The 22,995-nt window shown below is 39.7% G+C and overlaps 1 protein-coding gene across 7 annotated transcripts in view; it reads right to left on the reverse strand.

Moving 5' to 3' along the window:
* The window catches only part of Gpat4 (Glycerol-3-phosphate acyltransferase 4), an 86,887-nt gene that overhangs the window by 1,981 nt on the left and 61,911 nt on the right, over window positions 1–22,995 (reverse strand). For 6 of the 7 annotated variants that reach the window (XM_071682048.1, XM_071682046.1, XM_071682047.1 and 3 more), the window contains 2 exons: window positions 11,600–11,857; window positions 3,054–3,539 (listed from right to left, as the gene is read on the reverse strand). In XM_071682048.1, coding sequence (XP_071538149.1) covers window positions 3,327–3,539; window positions 11,600–11,857 — 471 coding nt within the window. In that variant the 3' untranslated portion in view covers window positions 3,054–3,326. Of the gene's footprint in view, window positions 1–3,053; window positions 3,540–11,599; window positions 11,858–22,995 lie in introns of those variants that run through there. The other variant, XM_071682053.1, reaches the window with a different exon arrangement.

The following is a 22,995-nucleotide window of genomic DNA, read 5'->3' on the forward strand; positions in this document are numbered from 1 at the left end:
CACAAATTAACATTTGATTCATACATCCAAAAATGCAATAATAAATTTTCACTACCTCCACCAAAGCTGTCTTCCAAAACTTAAGTTTTCATTCCAATATAATCCAAATGTCTTTCTTTTCTCTTTCACTTGCAATTTTACTTTTCATCCCACCACTCGCTACCCTTTCTAGTCTGCCCATCTTCCACCTTTCTCAAGCCACATGCCATCACTGCTTCCCTAGATTCATCCAATTCCTCGCCCACTCCCCTCATGTCATTTGCTCTCACCTTTTGCCATTCAACACTCAATCTCTCCTGGTACTTCCTCACACAAGTCTCCTTTCCAAGCTCACTTACTCTCACCACTCTTTTCTCCCCATTTTTTTCCTCTTTCTTGAAAAATTCTACAAATATTTGCTTTCACCTACACAAGATAGTGATCACACATCTCACCAGCTGCCCTCTCAGCGCATTAATATCCAAAAGTCTCTCTTTTACATGCCTATCAATTAACACATAATTTAATAATGCCCTTTGACCATCTCTCCTACTCACATACATATACTTACGTATATGTGAATAAGAGCAAGGTTATTAGGTACAGTAGGGTCGAGGGTCAAGTCAATTGGGAGGTAAGTTTAAATGGAGAAAAACTGGAGGAAGTAAAGTGTTTTAGATATCTGGGAGTGGATTTCGCAGAGGATGGAACCATGGAAGCGGAAGTGGATCATAGGGTGGGGGAGGGGGCGAAAATCCTGGGAGCCTTGAAGAATGTGTGGAAGTCGAGAACATTATCTCGGAAAGCAAAAATGGGTATGTTTGAAGGAATAGTGGTTCCAACAATGTTGTATGGTTGTGAGGCGTGGGCTATGGATAGAGTTGTGCGCAGGAGGGTGGATGTGCTGGAAATGAGATGTTTGAGGACAATGTGTGGTGTGAGGTGGTTTGATAGAGTAAGTAACGTAAGGGTAAGAGAGATGTATGGAAATAAAAAGAGCGTGGTTGAGAGAGCAGAAGAGGGTGTTTTGAAATGGTTTGGGCACATGGAGAGAATGAGTAAGGAAAGATTGACCAAGAGGATATATGTTGTCGGAGGTGGAGGGAACGAGGAGAAGTGGGAGACCAAATTGAAGGTGGAAAGATGGAGTGAAAAAGATTTTGTGTGATCGGGGCCTGAACATGCAGAAGGGTGAAAGGAGGGCAAGGAATAGAGTGAATTGGATCGATGTGGTATACCGGGGTTGACGTGCTGTCAGTGGATTGAATCAGGGCATGTGAAGCGTCTGGGGTAAACCATGGAAAGCTGTGTAGGTATGTATATTTGCGTGTGTGGATGTATGTATATACATGTGTATGGGGGTGGGTTGGGCCATTTCTTTCGTCTGTTTCCTTGCGCTACCTCGCAAACGCGGGAGACAGCGACAAAGCAAAAAAAAAAAAAAAAAAAAAAATCTTTTTAAACCAGCTATTCCCAATCACCAGTCTTTTTTCAGCACAAATCCACAAGCTCTTCACCATTTCCACTCACAACACTGAATACCCCATGTACACCAATTATACCTTCAACTGCCACATTACTCACCTTCGCATGTAATTCACCCATCACTAATACCTGGTCCCATGCACTAAAGCTGCTGACACACTCACTCAGCTGCTTCCAAAACACTTGCCTCTCTCTCTCTCTCTCTCTCTCTCTCTCTCTCCCTCTCTCTCTCTACTTTCAGTTTTACCCACACCAATCTAGTATTTACTTTCTTACACTTTATCACACAATCCTACAACTCCTGCTTCAGGAGTAGCGCTACTTTTTCCTTAGCTCTTTGTCCTCTCACCAAACCCTGACTTTACTCCCAAGACTTTTCCAAACCATTCGTCCCCTTTACCCTTGAGCTTCGTTTCACTCAGAGCCAGGTTTCTTTCCTCATACATACTACCTATCTCTCCTTTCTTCTCATCTTGGTTACATCCACATAAATTCAAACACCCCACTTCGACTCCCCATTTGACTCCTTCTATTTCCACTTTACTGACCAAACCCTAGAGGTGGATGAACAATTGGGTTGACTGTGGACCGACTGCCATAACCACGATTCAAACCTATGTGCTTGACCCTGAACGGCCCGTGAATGCGTCACGGTCAGGAACACTAACTGCCACATCACCCTGACCCTTATTTTGCTTACTTCCCTGGCCCAATCACCCGACATCTATCATCCCATCATCTAACCCATTCAATGGTCCTTCGAAACACTCGCATCTCCTCTTAATAATTTAACAGCCCTTCAAAATACTCCATCTCCTCTTCCCCTAATTTCTGCCTGTTACAATAACTTCAGTGGTGCAACAAGGTTCGAACTCAGGCAGGCTTGTGTGTAAAATCAGTCACCAAAGTAAACTTTACACCACTACCACACCTCTCTTGTACTGTCATTCCTCGCAAGATCAACCCACATCACCCAATATAACATCCTCAAGCATATAATTTCCTTTCTTATATATTTAAGGCTCAAGAATTACATCCATACAACATAGCATGAAAAGAGACATATGTATTAATGGGGGCATCACCTACATGGTCTATGTACTATCTGTTGCCTAGAGAGTACCTGAACATGATATGTGCAGACTTTTGGTACCCACGCATGTACACCCCTACCCAGAACTCAGCCTTAAAATGATGACAGGAAATCTCAATCCAAATATATAAATAATCACTTGCAGTGATTCGCAAGACGCACATATATTTTGGAGTAGTTACAGGGCTAAAATACATGACACAATGATAGGAAAGACAAGAAAAAATAATGATTAGCAGAAAAAATAAGAGTATCATAAAAGTTTTTGTGATGCAATTATCTTCAAAGATTCGGCAGGCAATTAAAAGATAAATATTTCAAAATAAAACTTGGTATCTACATTTTCCCCATGCTACAAGGATGCTATGGGTGATCACTGCATAGATATGCAATGCCAATTTGTAATCCATATCATAGTAGATTGCTGCTGCTTAAATGTGCAACATAATATCCTTAATGGATAAGAAAATGCAATGTTTGAATAACTTACCATACTAGATCAACAAGGCCTCCTTGGCGAGCAATCTCGGCTTTCACACGATTAGCAAAGTCAATTGAACTTTCATTTTCCCTTCTTATCATTGGAGGAAGATACCAAACATCACAGACAATAGCCCATGAAGTCATCATCATGTAGATATAGCTCAACATTGATTCCTTAGAAGAGTTCCAAAATGCATCCCCAAACCTTGGATCATACTAGATTGCTGCTGCTTAAATGTGCAACATAATATCCTTAATGGATAAGAAAATGCAATGTTTGAATAACTTACCATACTAGATCAACAAGGCCTCCTTGGCGAGCAATCTCGGCTTTCACACGATTAGCAAAGTCAATTGAACTTTCATTTTCCCTTCTTATCATTGGAGGAAGATACCAAACATCACAGACAATAGCCCATGAAGTCATCATCATGTAGATATAGCTCAACATTGATTCCTTAGAAGAGTTCCAAAATGCATCCCCAAACCTTGGATCATACTGAAATTAATACAGAGGGTAAATATTTTTCATCAAAATATTGAAATATCACCCATAAGAAAACTAACCCTGGAAAGCCAAAGACAAACAAAACTTTATTTCATACAACTCAAAATCATGTAAAAACCATAAACAAATCTTTATTTCATATAACTCAGAATCATGCAAAAACCATCATCAATGTTAAATAAAATGAGCGAACACAATATATATATTTATTTATTCATTACTTGACCACTAATTCCCACATCAGTGAGGTGGCACCAGGAAACAGATGAAGAAAGGCACATCCACTCATAATCACACCCATACACATACATATACATGCATACATACACATATATACATGTGCATATTCATGCTTGCCCTCAATCCACTCCTGGCGCCACCCCGCCCAACATGAAACTGCATCGCTGCCTCCTGCTTCAGCATGGTAGTGCCAGGAAAACAGATAAAGAAGGCCACATTCGTTCACACTCAGTCTCTAGCTGCCATGTGTGATGCGTCGAAACCACAGCTTCCTATTCACCTCCAAGCCCCAAAGACCATTCCATGGTTTACCCCAGACGTTTTACATACCCTGGTTCAGTCCACTGACAGCACAATATATATATATACATATTGGAAGGAGGTAAATAAAGTGCATAGGACAAGATAACAAATGGGAACATCAGTGAAGGGGGTTAATGGGGAGGTAATAACAAGTAGTGGTGAAGTGATAAGGGGATGGAGTGAGTATTTTGAAAGTTTCTTTAATGAGTTTAATGACTGAGAGGCAGATATACGGTGTTTTGGTTGAGGTGGTGTGCAAAGTGAGAGAGTCAGGGAGAATGGTTTGGTAAACAGAGAAGAGGTAGTGAAAGCTTTGCAGAAGATGAAAGCCAGCAGGGCAGTGGGTTTGGATGGTATTGCTGTGGAATTTATTAAAAAAGGGGATGACTGTGTTGTTGACTGGTTGGTTAGGATATTCAATGTATGTATGGTTCATGGTGAATGTCTCCATGGTTGTTTAATTCATTTATGGATGGGGTCGTTACAGAAGTGAATGCAAGAGTTTTGGAGAGAGGGGCAAGTATGCAGTCTGTTGTGGATGAGGGGGGCTTAGTAAGTGAGTCAGTTGTTCGCTGATGATACAGCGCTGGTGGCTGATTCAGGTGAGAAACTGCAGAAGCTGGTGACTGAGTCTGATAAGTTATGTGAAAGAAGAAAGCTGAGAGTAAATGTGAATAAGAGCAAGGTTATTAGGTTCAGTAGGCTTGAGGGACAAGTCAATAGGGATGTAAGTTTGAAGGGAGAAAAACTGGAGGAAGTGAAGTGTTTTAGATATCTGGGAGTGGATTTAGCAGCAGATGGAACCGTGGAAGCAGAAGTGAGTCACAAGGTGGGGGAGGGGGCAAAGGTTCTAGGAGCATTGAAGAATGTGGGGAAAGCAAGAACGTTATCTTGGGGAGCAATAATGGGTATGTTTGAAGGAATAGTGGTTCCAACAATGTTATATGGTTGCGAGGCATGGGCTATAGATAGGGTTGTGTAGAGGGTGGATGTGTTGGAAATGAGATGTTTGAGGACAATACGTGGTGTGAGGCGATTTGACTGAGTAGGTAATGAAAGGGTAAGAGACATGTAATAAAAAGCGTGATTGAGAGAGCAGAAGAGTGTTTTGAAATGGTTTGGTCACATGGAAAGAATGAGTGAGGAAAGATTGACGAAGAGGATATATGTGTCAAGAGGTGGAGGGAACGAGAAGTGGGAGACCAAATTGGAGGGGGAAGGATGGAGTGAAAAAGATTTTGAGCAATTGGGGCCTGAACATACAGGAGGGTGAAAGGTGTGCAAGGAATAGAGTGAATTGGAAAAATGTGGTATACTGGGGTCGACGTGCTGTCAATGGATTGAACCAGGGCATGTGAAGTGTCTGGGGTGAATCATAGAATGTTTTGTGGGGCCTGGATGTGGAAAGGGTGCTGTGGTTTCGGTGCATTACACATGACAGCTAGAGATTGAGTGTAAACGAATGTGGCCTTTTTTGTCTTTTCCTGGTGCTACCTTGAGGGGAGGTTAGATGCTATTTCATGTGTGGCGGGGTGGTGACGGGAATGGATGAAGGCAGCAAGTACGAATGTGTACATGTGTATATATGTATATGTCTGTGTATGTATACGTTGAAATGTACATGTATAATAAGGGCATTTATGTATATATACATGTATGTGGGTGGTTGGGCCATTCTTCATCTGTTTTCCTTGTGCTACCATGTTAATGCAGGAAACAGCGATTATAAAAAAAAAAAAAAAACCAATAACCTGTAAGGGCTCTACCAATTTGCAAAATAAATCCTCCAACAAAAAATACTTTAAAATCTACAGTGAACACTTCATTCAATGTATATTTTGTATCATACTTCAGTCATCTGACATTCATTCACTGGTAATTTTTTTCTTTTTCGCACTTAAAATGTTATGACATTCATTTCACACACATCTTACTCATATGATTCTTATTGCAAATGTTTTAAAATCTATTTCCTTTATCCATTCTCTTCTTTAATTATATGAAACTCAACATTCATATACCTTAACAGGGAAACACTTTGGGACTGCTTTGTTTGTCATCATTCATTTATTTACTGTTGGGAGTCACACTTAACCTGCAACTTGGTCATAACACAAAATCTTTAAATCAGTTACTTCTGAATCTCTATGTAAATGTTGTCACCAAGAACATCAGTCTTCTCTCTTATCACCAGTATGGCTTCTGTAAGGTGAAATCCACTGATGATATTTTCCTATCTTAATAATATCTGGTCATCATCCCTGAAAGATTTGGGGGGAGTCAATTTGTAGTTTCCCTTGACATATCTAAGGCTTCTGACAGGGTGTGGCATCAGAGTCTCATCTCTAAGCTCCCCCTCTTTTGGCTTCCCTCCCTCACTTTGCTCCTTCATATCCAGCTTCCTCTCCTGCCGATCTGGTTCTGTTGTTGTTGATGGATCAGCCTCCCCCCTTTTCTCCATCAACAGTGGAGTCCCTCAGGGTTCTGTCCTGTCCCCTACACTTTTTATCTTTTTCCAACGATTTCCTCTCCTTCACAAATAATCCAATGCACTCATACGCTGAACACTCAACACTGCATTTATCCACATCCTTCTATTCTGCTCCCTCTTCTCTCACTCAATCTACATCTCGTCTTGACACAGCTTCCTCAATAAACTCAGACTTGGACAGGATATCTCTGTGGGGTGCACAAAATCTTGTGAAGTTTAATGCCTCCAAGACCAAATTTCTACCCATCTCTTTAATGAAAACTCTTCACAACTCTCATTTTTCCTTTGACAGTTCTGTAATTCTAACTCTTGACCCAATGCACATACTTGGTATTACTGTGACATCCACTCTTCTTGGAAACCCAACATTACAGGAATAGCTAAGTCTGCCTCTAAGAAACTGGGTGCCCTGTTTAGATGTCGAAACTTCTCTTCTGAGCAGTTACTCTATTTATACAAAGGATTGATTCGTCCTTGTATATAGTACTGCTCCTTAGTGAGGTATCGCAAGGAAACAGACAAAAGAATGGCCCAACCCACCCACATATACATGTATATTCATGAAAGCCCACATATGCATACATACATATACATTTCAACGTATACACACACAGACATACATATATACACATGTACATATTCATGCATGCTGCCTTCATCCCTTCCTGCCACCACCCTGCCACACACATGCTCCCTCTCTCTCAGTAAGTTGAAGATATAAGGGAAAATGTCTGAAACCTAGAAGCCTATCAGCATGGGAGATTTATTATTTATTTTATTATACTTTGTTGCTCTCTCCTGTGTTAGTGGGGTATCGCAAGGAAACAGACGAAAGAATGGCCCAAGCCATCCACATGTATATACATACACGTCCACACACGCACATATATATACCTATACATTTCAACGTATACTTTTTTTTTTTTTTTTTATACTTTGTTGCTGTCTCCCGCGTTTGCGAGGTAGCGCAAGGAAACAGACGAAAGAAATGGCCCAACCCCCCCCCATACACATGTATATACATACGTCCACACACGCAAATATACATACCTACACAGCTTTCCATGGTTTACCCCAGACGCTTCACATGCCCTGCTTCAATCCACTGACAGCACGTCAACCCCGGTATACCACATCGCTCCAATTCACTCTATTCCTTGCCCTCCTTTCACCCTCCTGCATGCTCAGGCCCCGATCACACAAAATCTTTTTCACTCCATCTTTCCACCTCCAATTTGGTCTCCCTCTTCTCCTTGTTCCCTCCACCTCCGACACATATATCCTCTTGGTCAATCTTTCCTCACTCATCCTCTCCATGTGCCCAAACCACTTCAAAACACCCTCTTCTGCTCTCTCAACCACGCTCTTTTTATTTCCACACATCTCTCTTACCCTTACGTTACTCACTCGATCAAACCACCTCACACCACACATTGTCCTCAAACATCTCATTTCCAGCACATCCATCCTCCTGCGCACAACTCTATCCATAGCCCACGCCTCGCAACCATACAACATTGTTGGAACCACTATTCCTTCAAACATACCCATTTTTGCTTGCCGAGATAATGTTCTCGACTTCCACACATTCTTCAAGGCCCCCAGGATTTTCGCCCCCTCCCCCACCCTATGATCCACTTCCGCTTCCATGGTTCCATCCGCTGCCAGATCCACTCCCACATATCTAAAACACTTCACTTCCTCCAGTTTTTCTCCATTCAAACTCACCTCCCAATTGACTTGACCCTCAACCCTACTGTACCTAATAACCTTGCTCTTATTCACATTTACTCTTAACTTTCTTCTTCCACACACTTTTCCAAACTCAGTCACCAGCTTCTGCAGTTTCTCACATGAATCAGCCACCAGCGCTGTATCATCAGCGAACAACAACTGACTCACTTCCCAAGCTCTCTCATCCCCAACAGACTTCATACTTGCCCCTCTTTCCAAAACTCTTGCATTTACCTCCCTAACAACCCCATCCATAAACAAATTAAACAACCATGGAGACATCACACACCCCTGCCGCAAACCTACATTCACTGAGAACCAATCACTTTCCTCTCTTCCTACACGTACACATGCCTTACATCCTCGATAAAAACTTTTCACTGCTTCTAACAACTTTCCTCCCACACCATATATTCTTAATACCTTCCACAGAGCATCTCTATCAACTCTATCATATGCCTTCTCCAGATCCATAAATGCTACATACAAATCCATTTGCTTTTCTAAGTATTTCTCACATACATTCTTCAAACACCTGATCCACACATCCTCTACCACTTCTGAAACCACACTGCTCTTCCCCAATCTGATGCTCTGTACATGCCTTCACCCTCTCAATCAATACCCTCCCATATAATTTACCATATATATTTATATATATTTATATATATTTATATATTTATATATATTTATATATATTTATATATTTTCTTTTCTTTCAAACTATTCGCCATTTCCCGCATTAGCGAGGTAGCGTCAAGAACAGAGGACTGGGCCTTTGAGGGAATACCCTCACCTGGCCCAATTCTCTGTTCCTTCTTTTGGAAAAAAAAAAAAAATTATATTTATATTTATTATACTTTGTCGCTGTCTCCCGCGTTAGCGAGGTAGCGCAAGGAAACAGACGAAAGAATGGCCCAACCCACCCACATACATATGTATATACATACACATCCACATACACACATATACATATATACATGTACATAATTCATACTGTCTGCCCTTATTCATTCCCGTCGCCACCCCATCACACATGAAATAACAACCTCCTCCCCCCGCATGTGTGCAAGGTAGCGCTAGGAAAAGACAACAAAGGCCACATTCGTTCACACTCAGTCTCTAGCTGTCATGTATAATGCATCGAAACCCCAGCTCCCTTACCACATCCAGGCCCCACAAAACTTTCCATGGTTTAACCCAGACGCTTCACATGCCATGGTTCCATCCATTGACAGCACGACGACCCCAGTATACTACATCGTCCCAATTTACTCTATTCCTTGCACGCCTTTCACCCTCCTGCATGTTCAAGCCCCGATCGCTCAAAATCTTTTTCACTCCATCCTTCCACCTCCAATTTGGTCTCCCACTTCTCCTCGTTCCCTCCACCTCTGACATATATATCGTCATTGTCAATCTTTCCTCACTCATTCTCTCCATGTGACCAAACGATTTCAAAACACCCTCTTCTGCTCTCTCAACCACAATCTTTTTATTGCCACACATATCTCTTACCCTTTCATTACTTACTCAATCAAACCACCTCACACCACATATTGTCCACAAACATCTCATTTCCAACACATCCACCCTCCTTTGTACAACCCTATCTATAGCCCACGCCTCACAACCATATAACATTTTTGGACCCACTATTCCTTCAAACATACCCTCCGAGATAATGTTCTCACCTTCCACACATTTTTCAACACTCCCAGAACTTTCGCCCCCTACCCAACCCTGTAACTCACTTCCGCTTCCATCCGCTGCCAAATCCACTTCCAGATACCTAAAACACTTCACTTCCTCCAGTTTTTCTCCATTCAAACTTACCTCCCAAATGACTTGTCTACATAAAGAAAAAAACAGAGGACAAACTTACCTTGCAACTACAGGTACACTGCTTGTTTTCATAACTTCCATCTTTCACTCAAGTGAAATTATATCTTTTAAATATTCTCATTCACAGTTTTCTTTAGTACGTTTATGACTAATTTATACACCTAAAATACATTAATAATGAATTGCACAGAGTACAATATAAAAAAAATATACACTATCAGGAATATGGGTTGTACAAGTGTACAGTTTAAAATGTTTCCAGTTCATGGTAGGGAATTTGGAATGGTCATCTCACAATTCAAAGTGTTCATCATCCCCAGTGAAGGATACAGTAAAGTGTGTTCTTCATGTATTTTGTCCATTTCTCTTTAGGAGGTTCAAGATTAATACATGCACTAAAAACATGTAACATATAAATAGAAATAATGGATATGTGAGTAATACAGTAGGATATTTGTAGTTCAGGTAGGCATGGTGAATGACTGTATTCAGTTAAAAAACATTCATTATTTTTTTGGTGCATGATATGGTATATTTTATCATCTGCACTCTCAAGGTATTGTTTTATACTTACATTTCTCTAGTAGGTTCTCACCAATGCATGAACTAATCGTTATCTACATATTCAAAAAGAATATACAAAAAAGCTTACTTAGCCTGTCCTAGAGTCCTAAAAAATGTGTGACACATATAGGCAGTACATGTTGCATATTATTTTCATTGCTTGGAGAACCCTTTGAGTATTAATTGGTACATTATTTGCATGATTTACATAACATTTTGGGTATATTTTTCCCCCATGGTCCTTAACCCCTTATTTATATGGAAACATGACATAATGTGATTCGCTACTGCAAAGCTCCTAAACTTTGTGGCCACAGGTCATCAGCAATGTAGTAAGGATCATGATAATATGAGGCACAAAATCAATGACTTGGAGAGATGGCAATGTTTTTAGAATTAAATTTCATCAAGGTTAAATGATGAACACATCTGTCCCTGCAAATGCACATATGCATTTCTGGTACACTTTGTATATCCAGCCAATCAAGTATGTATTCAGCTTCTACCAGGTCATAAATATACCACACTGTATACCTAAACATGCTATAACTCTGCTCATTACATATCATTTGTGAACTAAAATATTGAAAACATACACTTCATGTGTCCAGCATATGGTAAGCAATGCATACAGACTAAATAATTTAAACATTAATTCCTTTCTCAATATCATAAGGGGGTTCAAATATATTCCGGGGAAACTTCCTAAGTCTATGCCTAAAAGATGGAATTTCAAATAAGGCTAGGTTCACTAAATCAATATCAAACCACTTTAGTCAATTTCAATGATAATCAAGGATGAAGGGATATTTTACTCAAGGATAGCCCTAGGGTCGAACTTGAATAAGTGTTACATTTATATGAAATAACTTACTTTGATAGCAACAGGATAGATGATCCCTCCAACTTCAAATGTTCCTTTCTTAAACTGCATAACAGATGTGTTATTGATACACGTGCCTTCAGGAAATATCAGGATAGGAAGTTTATTTGGATCCTCAACATGCTCTCGTAACCTCCTTGCTACTGCAAAGCGATCTTTTGACTCAGAACGTTCAAACCAAATGTGAGCTGAGGCCCGTGACAAGGCTCGCTGGAAAATACCTAGGAAACCCCCATGCCGCTGGCCCACCTAAGAAGTAATTAAAGTTAGTGATTTTAATTAACTAAATTATTTTACTTCATGGCCAAAGAATGATAGCTAACATAAGAAATATTAAACATATCAAACTTTAAAAGACTATCTGAATAAGTAATGAATATGTTCTCAATTAGGGTTTAAAAAACTTGGGAATGATACCACACAAAATCATAAATAAATGATAGTACATAACACATAACACCTACAGTGAATATTCGATCACCTGCATATATAACTTACAGTATATCTCAAGGAAAGTTATTAGTACTTAAGAATAATTCAATGAATATATAAGAAAAATTAAAACTTGCAAAGGAAATCAGTTATTGAACATCCATGCTAAATGCCCAAACAATTACAATCATCACTGTCATAATCTATCCATCACTTCAGCTTTTCATCCTTCCAAGCCTCTTCTTCATCTCATCAATACTGGCATACTCTTAAGTCATTCTCTTCATAATTTTTTTGCTTGTCCCTATAAACAAAGAACTGCTTGTGAATTCAAGAGACTACTCCCTACAAAATATCCCAGCTCCTCTGAACTTCACTATTCACACAATCAATTCTCCTAAGTCCAAGTCTTCCTTTTTAAAAATTTCCTTAACTATCAGGAAAAAATATTATCCATTCCAGACTTGCATTATAATCATAATGAAAAAGGAGCTATTCATGCAATTAACTTCTTTCCATCTGTAAAAATAATGTCTGAGTTTCTGAGAAACAGAATATTACCCTCGGTAAGGAAAACAGAAGATACTTCAGGCTCTTAACTTTTGCTAAAGCTGCATTTGGGTGATACATCAATTGGAAAAGCTCTTGACACTCCAATGTATATTATAGCCCTAAAAATGCTCATGACTGAATAATATCTAATAGCTTCTAACACAAATGTATAAAATATTTGCTGCTATACTGTATTAACCTACTTTATACTCTCCTTAAAAATCAACCATTTAGAATGATCCTTGAATCTCCCAACCCCAGGACTCATTTCAAGGGGCTCCCACAGCACTCAAGAAGTCAGCCACATCTGCATGCTGGGACCACAGGTCTGAAGTATGGTGATGTGTGTCTGTTTGGGCTGGGTATGTGCAGGACTAGTCAGGAGTAGAAGTTAGGTGTTATTTAGAGAGTTGCAATTTATGAATGTGGGGTCCTATGATATGCTGAATCAATATTTGTTGTAATATTGAAAATTGCATGGTATCCACGCAATAGATTTTTTTTTTTTAAGGAAGTTTAGTTTCAGATGGGTGTACTTCTGATGGAACTTAAGTTCATACGTGGGAGAGTATGGGGTGGGGGCCATTTGATGACTGATAGGTGAATTCAGTGTACATGTGTTTTATCTCTGTCGCATTTCCTAAGGGGTCAGAGTATCACCATCCCCAACTTGTGACGGTTTGATTTGAGATGATTCACACGTAAAATACTTGAGAATTAGGGTACATTCTTGACTTGCATCAAGTAAGCCTTGTACTTTAGACATATAAAAAAATAACTTTATATTCTTGACATATAAATAATCTTTTCTCATAATGATACAGGCTCTCAGGATACATTAAGATATTTTTGTCCTTATGTAATTAGTATTGATTTTTTCCCATGTTCACCATTTACTGCATTGGCAAGATAGCCTATTGAACAGGCAAATAAATGGTGTCATCCATTCACATACATTCTCTACCTGTCAGGTGTGAGGCACCAAAACTATACTATGAACCCTATCAAATAGGTCCCAAAGACCTTTCTATGGTTTCCCCTGATTACTTCATATGCCTTAGTTCAGTCTGCTGGCACCATATCCCTTGCAAGACTTACACTCTCCTCCATGTTCAAGCCCCAAGTAATCAAACTATTATCCTCTTTATCTTTTCATCTCCAATTTGGTCTCCCGATCCCCCTTGTCCCCTTTACTTCTGCCACATATAAGCTCTTTGTCAACCTCTCCTTATTCACTCTCTCCACAAGTCCAACCCATTTCAGCAAAACCTCTTCACCTCCCTCAATCATACTCTTCTTTTTACCACATCTCTCCCTTAACCCATCATTTCTAACTTGATCAACCTTCCTCAACCCACATACTATCCCCAAACTTTTCATTTCTAACAATTCACCCTCTTCCATACATTCTCATCTACAGCACATACAACACCTCTGAGACTACTATATCATCAAACATACCCATGTTCACCCTCCTAGACAGTGACTTATCTTTCCATATATTCCTCAATACTTCTAGCACCTTCACCCCATCACCCACACTAGGATTCACTTCAGCTACCATGGTTCCATTCCATGTCAAGTCCATTCGTAGGCATCTTAAACAATTCATTTCCTCCAAGTTTTCTTCATTCAAACTCACACCCCAACTAACCTGTTTCTTTGCACTGCTAAAACCAATAATCTTTCTTTTATTCTCATTTTCTCTTAACTTTCTCATTTCGCATACTCTCCCAAACTTAAACACCAGCTTCTGCAGTTTCTCGCTTGAATCTACCTTGCAACAGTTCATCTTATGCTAGGGTTTCATCACCACTTCTTTTTCTTTTTTTTTTTACTAAACTGCTTGCCTTACCAGTTTCACTGCATACTTACCCAACCTAAGCACCAATATCATCAAACACACTCAGCAATCTTTAAAGTACTCACTCCAAAGCCCCTTAACCTCATCTCTACCTGTTATCGCTTTCTCACTGGCCCCTTTCTACAGAGTTCAAGGCATCCAAAGACTTCTCAACACTTTTCCAGGATATTTTCTGATTAAGCCCTTACTAGCATTTCATTTAGAAAACCTGACGGCTAAGATGGACTATGGAAAGTCTGTATTATGTGTAATTTGGCAACAGTTGGTGTCAGATAAGTAAGGTGTAATACAGAGAACCCTGGTAACCCTCCCCATCCCTTCCTCAAACCCTTACTCCATCCAAATCCCCTCCACCTTCATCTCAAGCTCTCATCAAATTTTCTGGTAAGTTTTCATATAATTCATTATCATTTAAAATGAATTATTAGAGAACATGCTAAGCTCTTCTTTGGCTAAGTTGCTTCATGCATATTCCATACCTAAGAGTTAGGTATGGAAAAAAAAAAAAAAAAATTCAGATACATAATTCCCCCTTATATAAAGGGTTTCAGTTACTCAATTTATGATGCTCAACTTGTGACAAGGTTTCCAGGAACATAACCCTATTACATGTCAGGAGATGGAGGTCCACATGTTAAAAATGTATCTTACAACTTTTTGTGAAACAATATGACACACACAATTTTGAGAAATGCCCTGCTTTCATAATTTTGAAATATATCAATTGCTAGCAATATTTCCAGTCATTTGCCATAATAAACTGATTTCATATTCTGATAATATAAATTTGGGCTACTAGAACTTTTAGGAAATCTGTCTCACATCTGTGCTTACCAAGCCTACCGACACAGCATGTCATATTTATCATTTTGAAATTCCTTGGACCCATCTGGGAATATACATTCTTTCCTGTATGTACTGTTGGCTGAAGTGTGAGGTTGGATGAAATTTTTATTTCTATGAGAAGGTGAGAAATTAAGAAATGGCTCAGATGAACGATGGGAGTTAGCTTGTATTTGTCCAATACAATTAATAAGTGTAATGTATGAGATAACAATGGTTACCCTAAACTGATTCCCTCATCAGTTTCTTAAAAGATTAACCCAATTCAACCCCTTAACACTGAAATCCAAAAAATTTAGTGGGCCTCAATATGGAGGTTAAACAAAAAAATTAAAAAAATATTTTAGTCATCAATCAATTTGAGAAAGAATATTTCCTACATATTCCCTGTGTCATAGAGGGTGACTAAAAAGGGCAGGAGCAGGGACCTAGAAACCTCCTACTTCTTATATTCCAATTTCTATAGGATGGAACAACAGAAGTAATACAATTCATATATTCAAAATTAGGCATGAACATCAACTGCCACTCTCCAGTATTCAATTATTCTTTTAAACAATCATTAACAAGTATTGGTATATAATGCTACCTTCTTAACCACTGACCATGCCTTGGTCATCAGGTGATAACACATTAACAGTGATTAGAACATGTAGCCTACTCTAAGAGAACATGGGAAAAGTACTGTATGATCCTTCCACATCATGGGTTTTTTTTTGCAGGCATTGTAAGTCAAGAGGCCTGGAATTCAAAATATATCTTTATTCCTGGCTTTACATCAAAAAGTAGAAGGCTGCATCTCTTTGGTGATGGGATTCAAGACAAATTCACACTGACTTTAATTTGACCTTGCTATAAAAATTTCTTTCAAATATATTAATTCTGCAAATTGGAGGTGGAAAGATGATGGAGTGAAAAAGATTTTGAGTGATTGGGCGGCCTGAACATGCAGGAGGGTGAAAGGCGTGCAAGGAATAGAGTGAATTGGAACGATGTGGTATACCGGGGCCGACGTGCTGTCAATGGATTGAACCAGGGCGTGTGAAGCGTCTAGGGTAAACCATGGAAAGTTCTGTGGGGCCTGGATGTGGAAAGGGAGCCATGGTTTCAGTGCATTATACATGACAGCTAGAGACTGAGTGTAAACGAATGTGACCTTTGTTGTCTTTTCCTAACGCTACTTCGTGCACATGCAGGGGGAGGGGGTTGTTATTTCATGTGTGGCAGGGTGGCAATGGGAATGAATAAAGGCAGACAGTATGAATTGTGTACATGCGTATATATGTATATGTCTGTGTATTTTTTTTTTTTTTTTTTTTGCTTTGTCGCTGTCTCCCGCGTTTGCGAGGTAGCGTAAGGAAACAGACGAAAGAAATGGCCCAACCCACCCCCATACACATGTATATACATACATCCACACACGCAAATATACATACCTACACAGCTTTCCATGGTTTACCCCAGACGCTTCACATGCCTTGATTCAATCCACTGACAGCACGTCAACCCCGGTATACCACATCACTCCAATTCACTCTATTCCTTGCCCTCCTTTCACCCTCCTGCATGTTCAGGCCCCGATCACACAAAATCTTTTTCACTCCATCTTTCCACCTCCAATTTGGTCTCCCTCTTCTCCTCGTTCCCTCCACCTCCGACACATATATCCTCTTAGTCAATCTTTCCTCACTCATTCTCTCCATGTGCCCAAACCATTTCAAAACACCCTCTTCTGCTCTCTCAACCATGCTCTTTTTATTTCCACACATCTCTCTTACCCTTACGTTACTTACTCGATCAAACCACCTCACACCACACATTGTCCTCAAACATCTCATTTCCAGCACATCCATCCTCCTGCGCACAACTCTATCCATAGCCCACGCCTCGCAACCATACAACATTGTTGGAACCACTATTCCTTCAAACATACCCATTTTTGCTTTCCGAGATAATGTTCTCGACTTCCACACATTCTTCAAGGCTCCCAGAATTTTCGCCCCCTCCCCCACCCTATGATCCACTTCCGCTTCCATGGTTCCATCCGCTGCCAGATCCACTCCCAGATATCTTAAACACTTCACTTCCTCCAGTTTTTCTCCATTCAAACTCACCTCCCAATTACTTGACCCTCAACCCTACTGTACCTAATAACCTGTGTGAGTATATATATATGTATACAATGAGATGTATAAGTATGTATATTTGCGTGTGTGGACATGTATGTATATACAAGTGTATGTGGGTGGGTTGGGCCATTCTTTTGTTTGTTTCCTTGCGCTACCTCGCTAAAGTGGGAGACAGCGACAAAGCAAAATAAATAAATAAATAATTTTCTCTTCCTGTTTCCTATATGGCACGTTGTAGGAGGGAGGGTAGTATGGGGAGAGAACCTTAGCTTTACCATCCTTTTCTTATATTGCCTTCAAGGGGACTACATCTTTTTCAGTAGTGTAAAGGCCAGACCACTTCACTTGGACCATGGACTCTGCGTGATCTGTGTATGTATGTCTATGTCTAACGATTTGGGAATGTCTTTGGGGAAACTTGGGTGTGAAAGACTAAGGAAGGGGTAGCATTTCTTCTAAAGGAGTTGTAGGAATGTGTGAGAACAAGGAAGTGGGCTCCAAACTGATATGGGTAAACATGAAAGTGGATTACAAGAGGTGGGTGATTATTGCAACTTTTGCACCTGGCCAAGAAAAGAAGGATAGAGGAAGTTTTCTTGGAAGCAACCAAGTGAGGGTGTCTGGTTCTAATGCAAAAGATTGGGTATCAGAGATATATGATTTGAAAGCGAAAGTGAGTACCGTGTCAGTTGAAGGTATAACTTGGGGCCATGGGGTATTCAGCGAGATGAATGGAAGTGGTAAATGGACTGTGGAGCTATGTGCTGGAAAAGGACAAGTGATTGGAATTTTTTTTTTTTCATACTATTCGCCATTTCCCGCAATAGCGAGGTAGCGTTACGAACAGAGGACTGGGCCTTTGAGGGAATATCCTCACCTGGCCCCCTTCTCTGTTCCTTCTTTTGGAAAATTAAAAAAAAAAAAAAAAAAACGAGAGGGGAGGATTTCCAGCCCCCTGCTCCCTTCCCTTTTAGTCGCCTTCTACGACATGCAGATTGGAAATATCTGGTTTAAAAAAAGGGACATACATACATACATATATGTGGAACAAGAAATTTGATATGTGAGCTGTACTGGATTATGTATGAATTGAAAAGCATTCAAAAGAGAGAGGGGGCTACTGTTGGGATGTCTGCTCATTACCTGGTGGAGGTGAGGGTGAAGAAATGCAGAGGTTTTGTGAAATTATGTTGGCGAAAAAGGGTGGTACAAGTAAATGAGCTTAGAAAAGAGGCTCATGTGAAGAGATACCTGGAGAAATTGAGTAAGGAATGGACAAAAGTGAGATTAAATGAAGCTAAGGGAGCGTGTGAAGAATGGGAGGTGTTGAAGAAAACACTGCTGGTATTTGTGAGAGAAGAGTGTGGGGGTGGTGGAAAAGTCAGAGGTGAGTGGTGAGAAGACAAGGTTAAGTTGCCAATGAAAAAGAGATGTATGGATGTTATTTACAAGGAAGGCATGGCAAATGTACAAGAAAAAGCAGGAAGAGGTCAAGAGGAAGGCACAAGAGCTGAAAAAGGAGGCAAATTAAAGTTGGGGTGAGTGAGTATCAGCAACTTCTGGGAAAATAAAAAAAATCATATGAAAAGAGGCTAAACAAGGAAAACAAAAGAGTAAATGGGAACATCAGTGAAGGGGACATTTGGGTAAACGGTAACAGGCAGATATGAGGTGAAGATGAGATGAAGTGAGTTATCTGAAGTGCAGAATGAGTTTGATGAAAGAGTGGCAGATGAAGGGGGTTGGGTCAGGAAGGTTTGTGAAGTAAAAAAGTCTTGGCAAGTGGTATGGTGCACAGAGAAAATAGGTACTGCAGTTGTATTTCTTAAGGAAAGAGATGACTATTTTTGCTGATTTGTTAGTTAGGATTTCAATGTGTATGGATCATGGTAAAGTACCTCAGGAGTAGCAGAATGTCTGTATAGCACCACTGTATAAAGGCAAGGGGAACAAAGGTGAATGTTTGAATTACAAAGATGTAAGTTTGTTGCTTGAACCTAATATGTTATATGGAAGAATGGTGACTGAGAAGGTGGTGGCATGCACAGAGCATCAAACAGGAGAACAATGCAGTTTAATGAGTATTACAGGATGTGTGGATCATGTGTTTGCTTTGAAGAATATGTGAGAAATGCTTAGGGAAACAAGGATTTGTATGAGAAAGCATATGATCAGGTTGATAGGATTCTGTGTGGAGGATGCTACAAATAAATGGCATGGAACAAAAATCATCTGAAGCACTGAGGTGTTTATGAAGAGAGTAAGGCATATGTGCAAGTAAGTAGAAAGGAAGGTGAGTAGTTCCAGGTAAAGGAAAGTTTGCAGCATGGGTGTGTGATGTCATCATAACTGTTCAATCTGTTTATGGGTGGGACAATGAGATTAAACCAAGGATCTTGGAAAGAGAAGCAGTTACATAATTTCATGGGGATGAGGAAACCTGGAAGGAAAGTCAGTTGTTTGTTGATGATCTGGCACTTAGGCAGATTTGGGCAAGAAACTGCAGAAAATGGTGTCTAAGTTTGGGAGGGTGTGTGAAGGAGAAAGTTGGAGTAAATGAGAATAAGTTATTAGGTTTAGCAGTAGAAAGAGACAGGTCATTTGGAGTGTTGAGTTTGAATAAAGAGAAGAGGAGTGCTTTAGATACCTGGTAAGGGATATGGCAGCAAATGGAACCATGGAAGCTGAAGTGAACCACTGGATGGGGGGCAAGGCAAAGGCATTAGGCGCATTGACATATGTGTGAAAAGAATGTTCACTGTCTTTGAGGGTGAAGATGTGTATGTTTGATGCATAGTAGTCCCATTGGTGCTGTATGGATGTGAACTGTGGACCTTACACAAAAATGTAAAGGATAGGTTGAATGTGTTGGAAATTAAATGTCTGATGACAATACATGATGCAAAGAGGGTTGATCGAATAAAAAATGAAAGGGTAAGAGAGATGTGTGGTAGTACGAGGAGTAAGTATGAAAGACCTGAAGAAGGTGTGCTGAAGAGTTTGGACATATAGGAGTATGTATAAAGCCCTGAAGAAGGCATGCTGAACAGTTTGGACATACAAAAAGGATGAATGAGGAAAGGATGGCTAAGAGGGTATACATGTCAGAAGTGGAAAGAACAAGGGAGAGGGGGATACCAAAAAGGAGGTGGAAGGATGAATGAAAGATGCTTTGATGGCTTGGGGCCTAAATGAACATGCAGGGAGTGTGAAGCATGCAAGTGTCAGAGAAAATTGGAGCAATGTGGTTTACAGGGATGATAGATTGTGGATAGTGGGCTCTGGATTTGGTGCATTATACAAGATAGCTAGGGATTGGATGTGAGCAAGTGAAGTCATTTTTTCTTCTGTTCTGGGCACTACCCCCAACACGGAAAGTTGAATATGAAAAAAATCAAGAACAGGAAAACATTCTGGCAAACTTACCTTAGTTGGTTCAGTATATATATCTAAAGTTTGCAAGCCCCCCCTCACATTTACCTCCCTCCCCACCCCATCCATAAACAAATTAAAAAACCATGGTGACATCACTCACATATAACTTATCTATATAAATTTCAAATGTATCATATCCCTTACTCATTGTTTTATTTACAAAATTTTGATACCATATATAATTTATTCACAAGATTTATATAGAGTATTGTTTATTCACTGCAAAATGATCTGAGCCATTTATATACAGTCTCCGAAAAATACAAATACAAACATTATTGTTTAAAATAAAACTTTCATGAGTTACATCTTATTTGTGAAACGAATCCTGTTTCTCACTTAAGTTGAGAATATCATATTTCTGACAGTGTGGTACAGTCTTTTGTCACACAATGAACATGATTTGCAGCCTTATTTACCCAATGCCCTTGAGAGTGGGGATGCAACTTCTGTTCATACCCCTTGTGTTTGATATTGGTCCTAAGAAGTAGTCCCAGGAAGAAAGAGCCATCTTTCTCACTTGAAAGCAAGAAAATGTCTCTAACCTAGATTTCAAGATGTACTGGCTGGGGTAAGTCCACCATTCAGACACTTAGTCTTGGATTGTGGGCTTCCTTCTAACATCATCTCATCCTAGAGTCTGGTTGAGCTTGGACACCAACTAAGGTGACTGATAACCTAACGAAGTATGAGTTGCTGAAAAACCTAACCCTCTATGCAAGTCGACTGAAAAAATGTTATACCAAAATCCTTGCAGGGGTATCAAGAGCAAATGATAAAAATACTATCTGCTGAAGGATTTAAAACTGCCATCATGTCATTCTGCCAAGAAACCTTGTCACACATAAAAAGCATATAAAATGCTTGGCTTCAGCCTGAAAATATAGTGGACAGTTTCAAATTGGAGTAAAGTAATATGGAAAGCTGAGATAGCCAAGTAATATCAGCCACTACTTGCCTCATTAGACAATGAAAATAGTAAAGCATCCTAATTCTGTAATGGTGTGGGGATGATCTGGTAGTAAGTGGGGTTACAGGGGGTTGTACATTCTCCCTAAGAATCATGACATGAATGGAGAAAACTGCAAATCAATGCTGAATGATCATTTGTTGTTATATTCTAATGATCACAGTGCTAATTTTTTTTATGCAAGATAGTACATCTTGCCACAGAGCAAATTCAGTAATGCAACAGCTCAAGGAGAAAATTATAAAAGCATTGGACTGGCCAAGCAACTGCCTCATCTAAATCAAATTAAAAAATTGTTAGCCTGAGATGAAAAATAAGCTACCTGTGTGTAACACCATGTCATTGACCATGCAGCACAATAAAATCAAAAGGATATATTTACATGATATAGATTATAAATACCTCATAGAATTATCAGATTTGACGCCAAACAGGCTCAAAAAAGTTCATCAAATATAGAGGCAACATGATAAAATACTAAAATGTAACTAAGAAAGCTTTACTTCATTCTATAAATGCAAATGCATAAAAGAACAACACAAAAACTGTGGTGAATCATGACTGTCAGATTTTTATCATTTTTTGGAAACTGTATGTGCCTGCCCTACTGTGCGAGTGCTTTCCATTCTTATTTCTTCTATATCACAATTAAGATCAATTTCTAATTATGATCAAAATAACACACAGAATGGAAAAAGGTGAGAACAATGGAAGTAAGGGGAGTGGGGTAGGAATGGGATGTATTTAGGGAATCAGTGATGGATTGCGCAAAAGATGCTTGTGGCATGAGAAGAGTGGGAGGTAGGTTGATTAGAAAGGGTAGTGAGTGGTGGGATGAAGAAGTAAGATTATTAGTGAAAGAGAAGAGAGAGGCATTTGGACGATTTTTGCAGGGAAAAAATGCAATTGTGTGGGAGTTGTATCAAAGAAAGAGACAGGAGGTCAAGAGAAAGGTGCAAGTGGTGAAAAAAAGGGCAAATGAGAGTTGGGGTGAGAGAGTATCATTAAATTTTAGGGAGAATAAAAAGATGTTCTGAAAGGAGGTAAATAAAGTGCGTAAGACAAGGGAGCAAATGGGAACTTCAGTGAAGGGCGCAAATGGGGAGGTGATAACAAGTAGTGGTGATGTGAGAAGGAGATGGAGTGAGTATTTTGAAGGTTT

The sequence above is a fragment of the Panulirus ornatus genome, chromosome 33 (genome assembly GCF_036320965.1).
Source record: "Panulirus ornatus isolate Po-2019 chromosome 33, ASM3632096v1, whole genome shotgun sequence".
NCBI classification, from domain to species: Eukaryota; Metazoa; Arthropoda; class Malacostraca; order Decapoda; family Palinuridae; genus Panulirus; species Panulirus ornatus.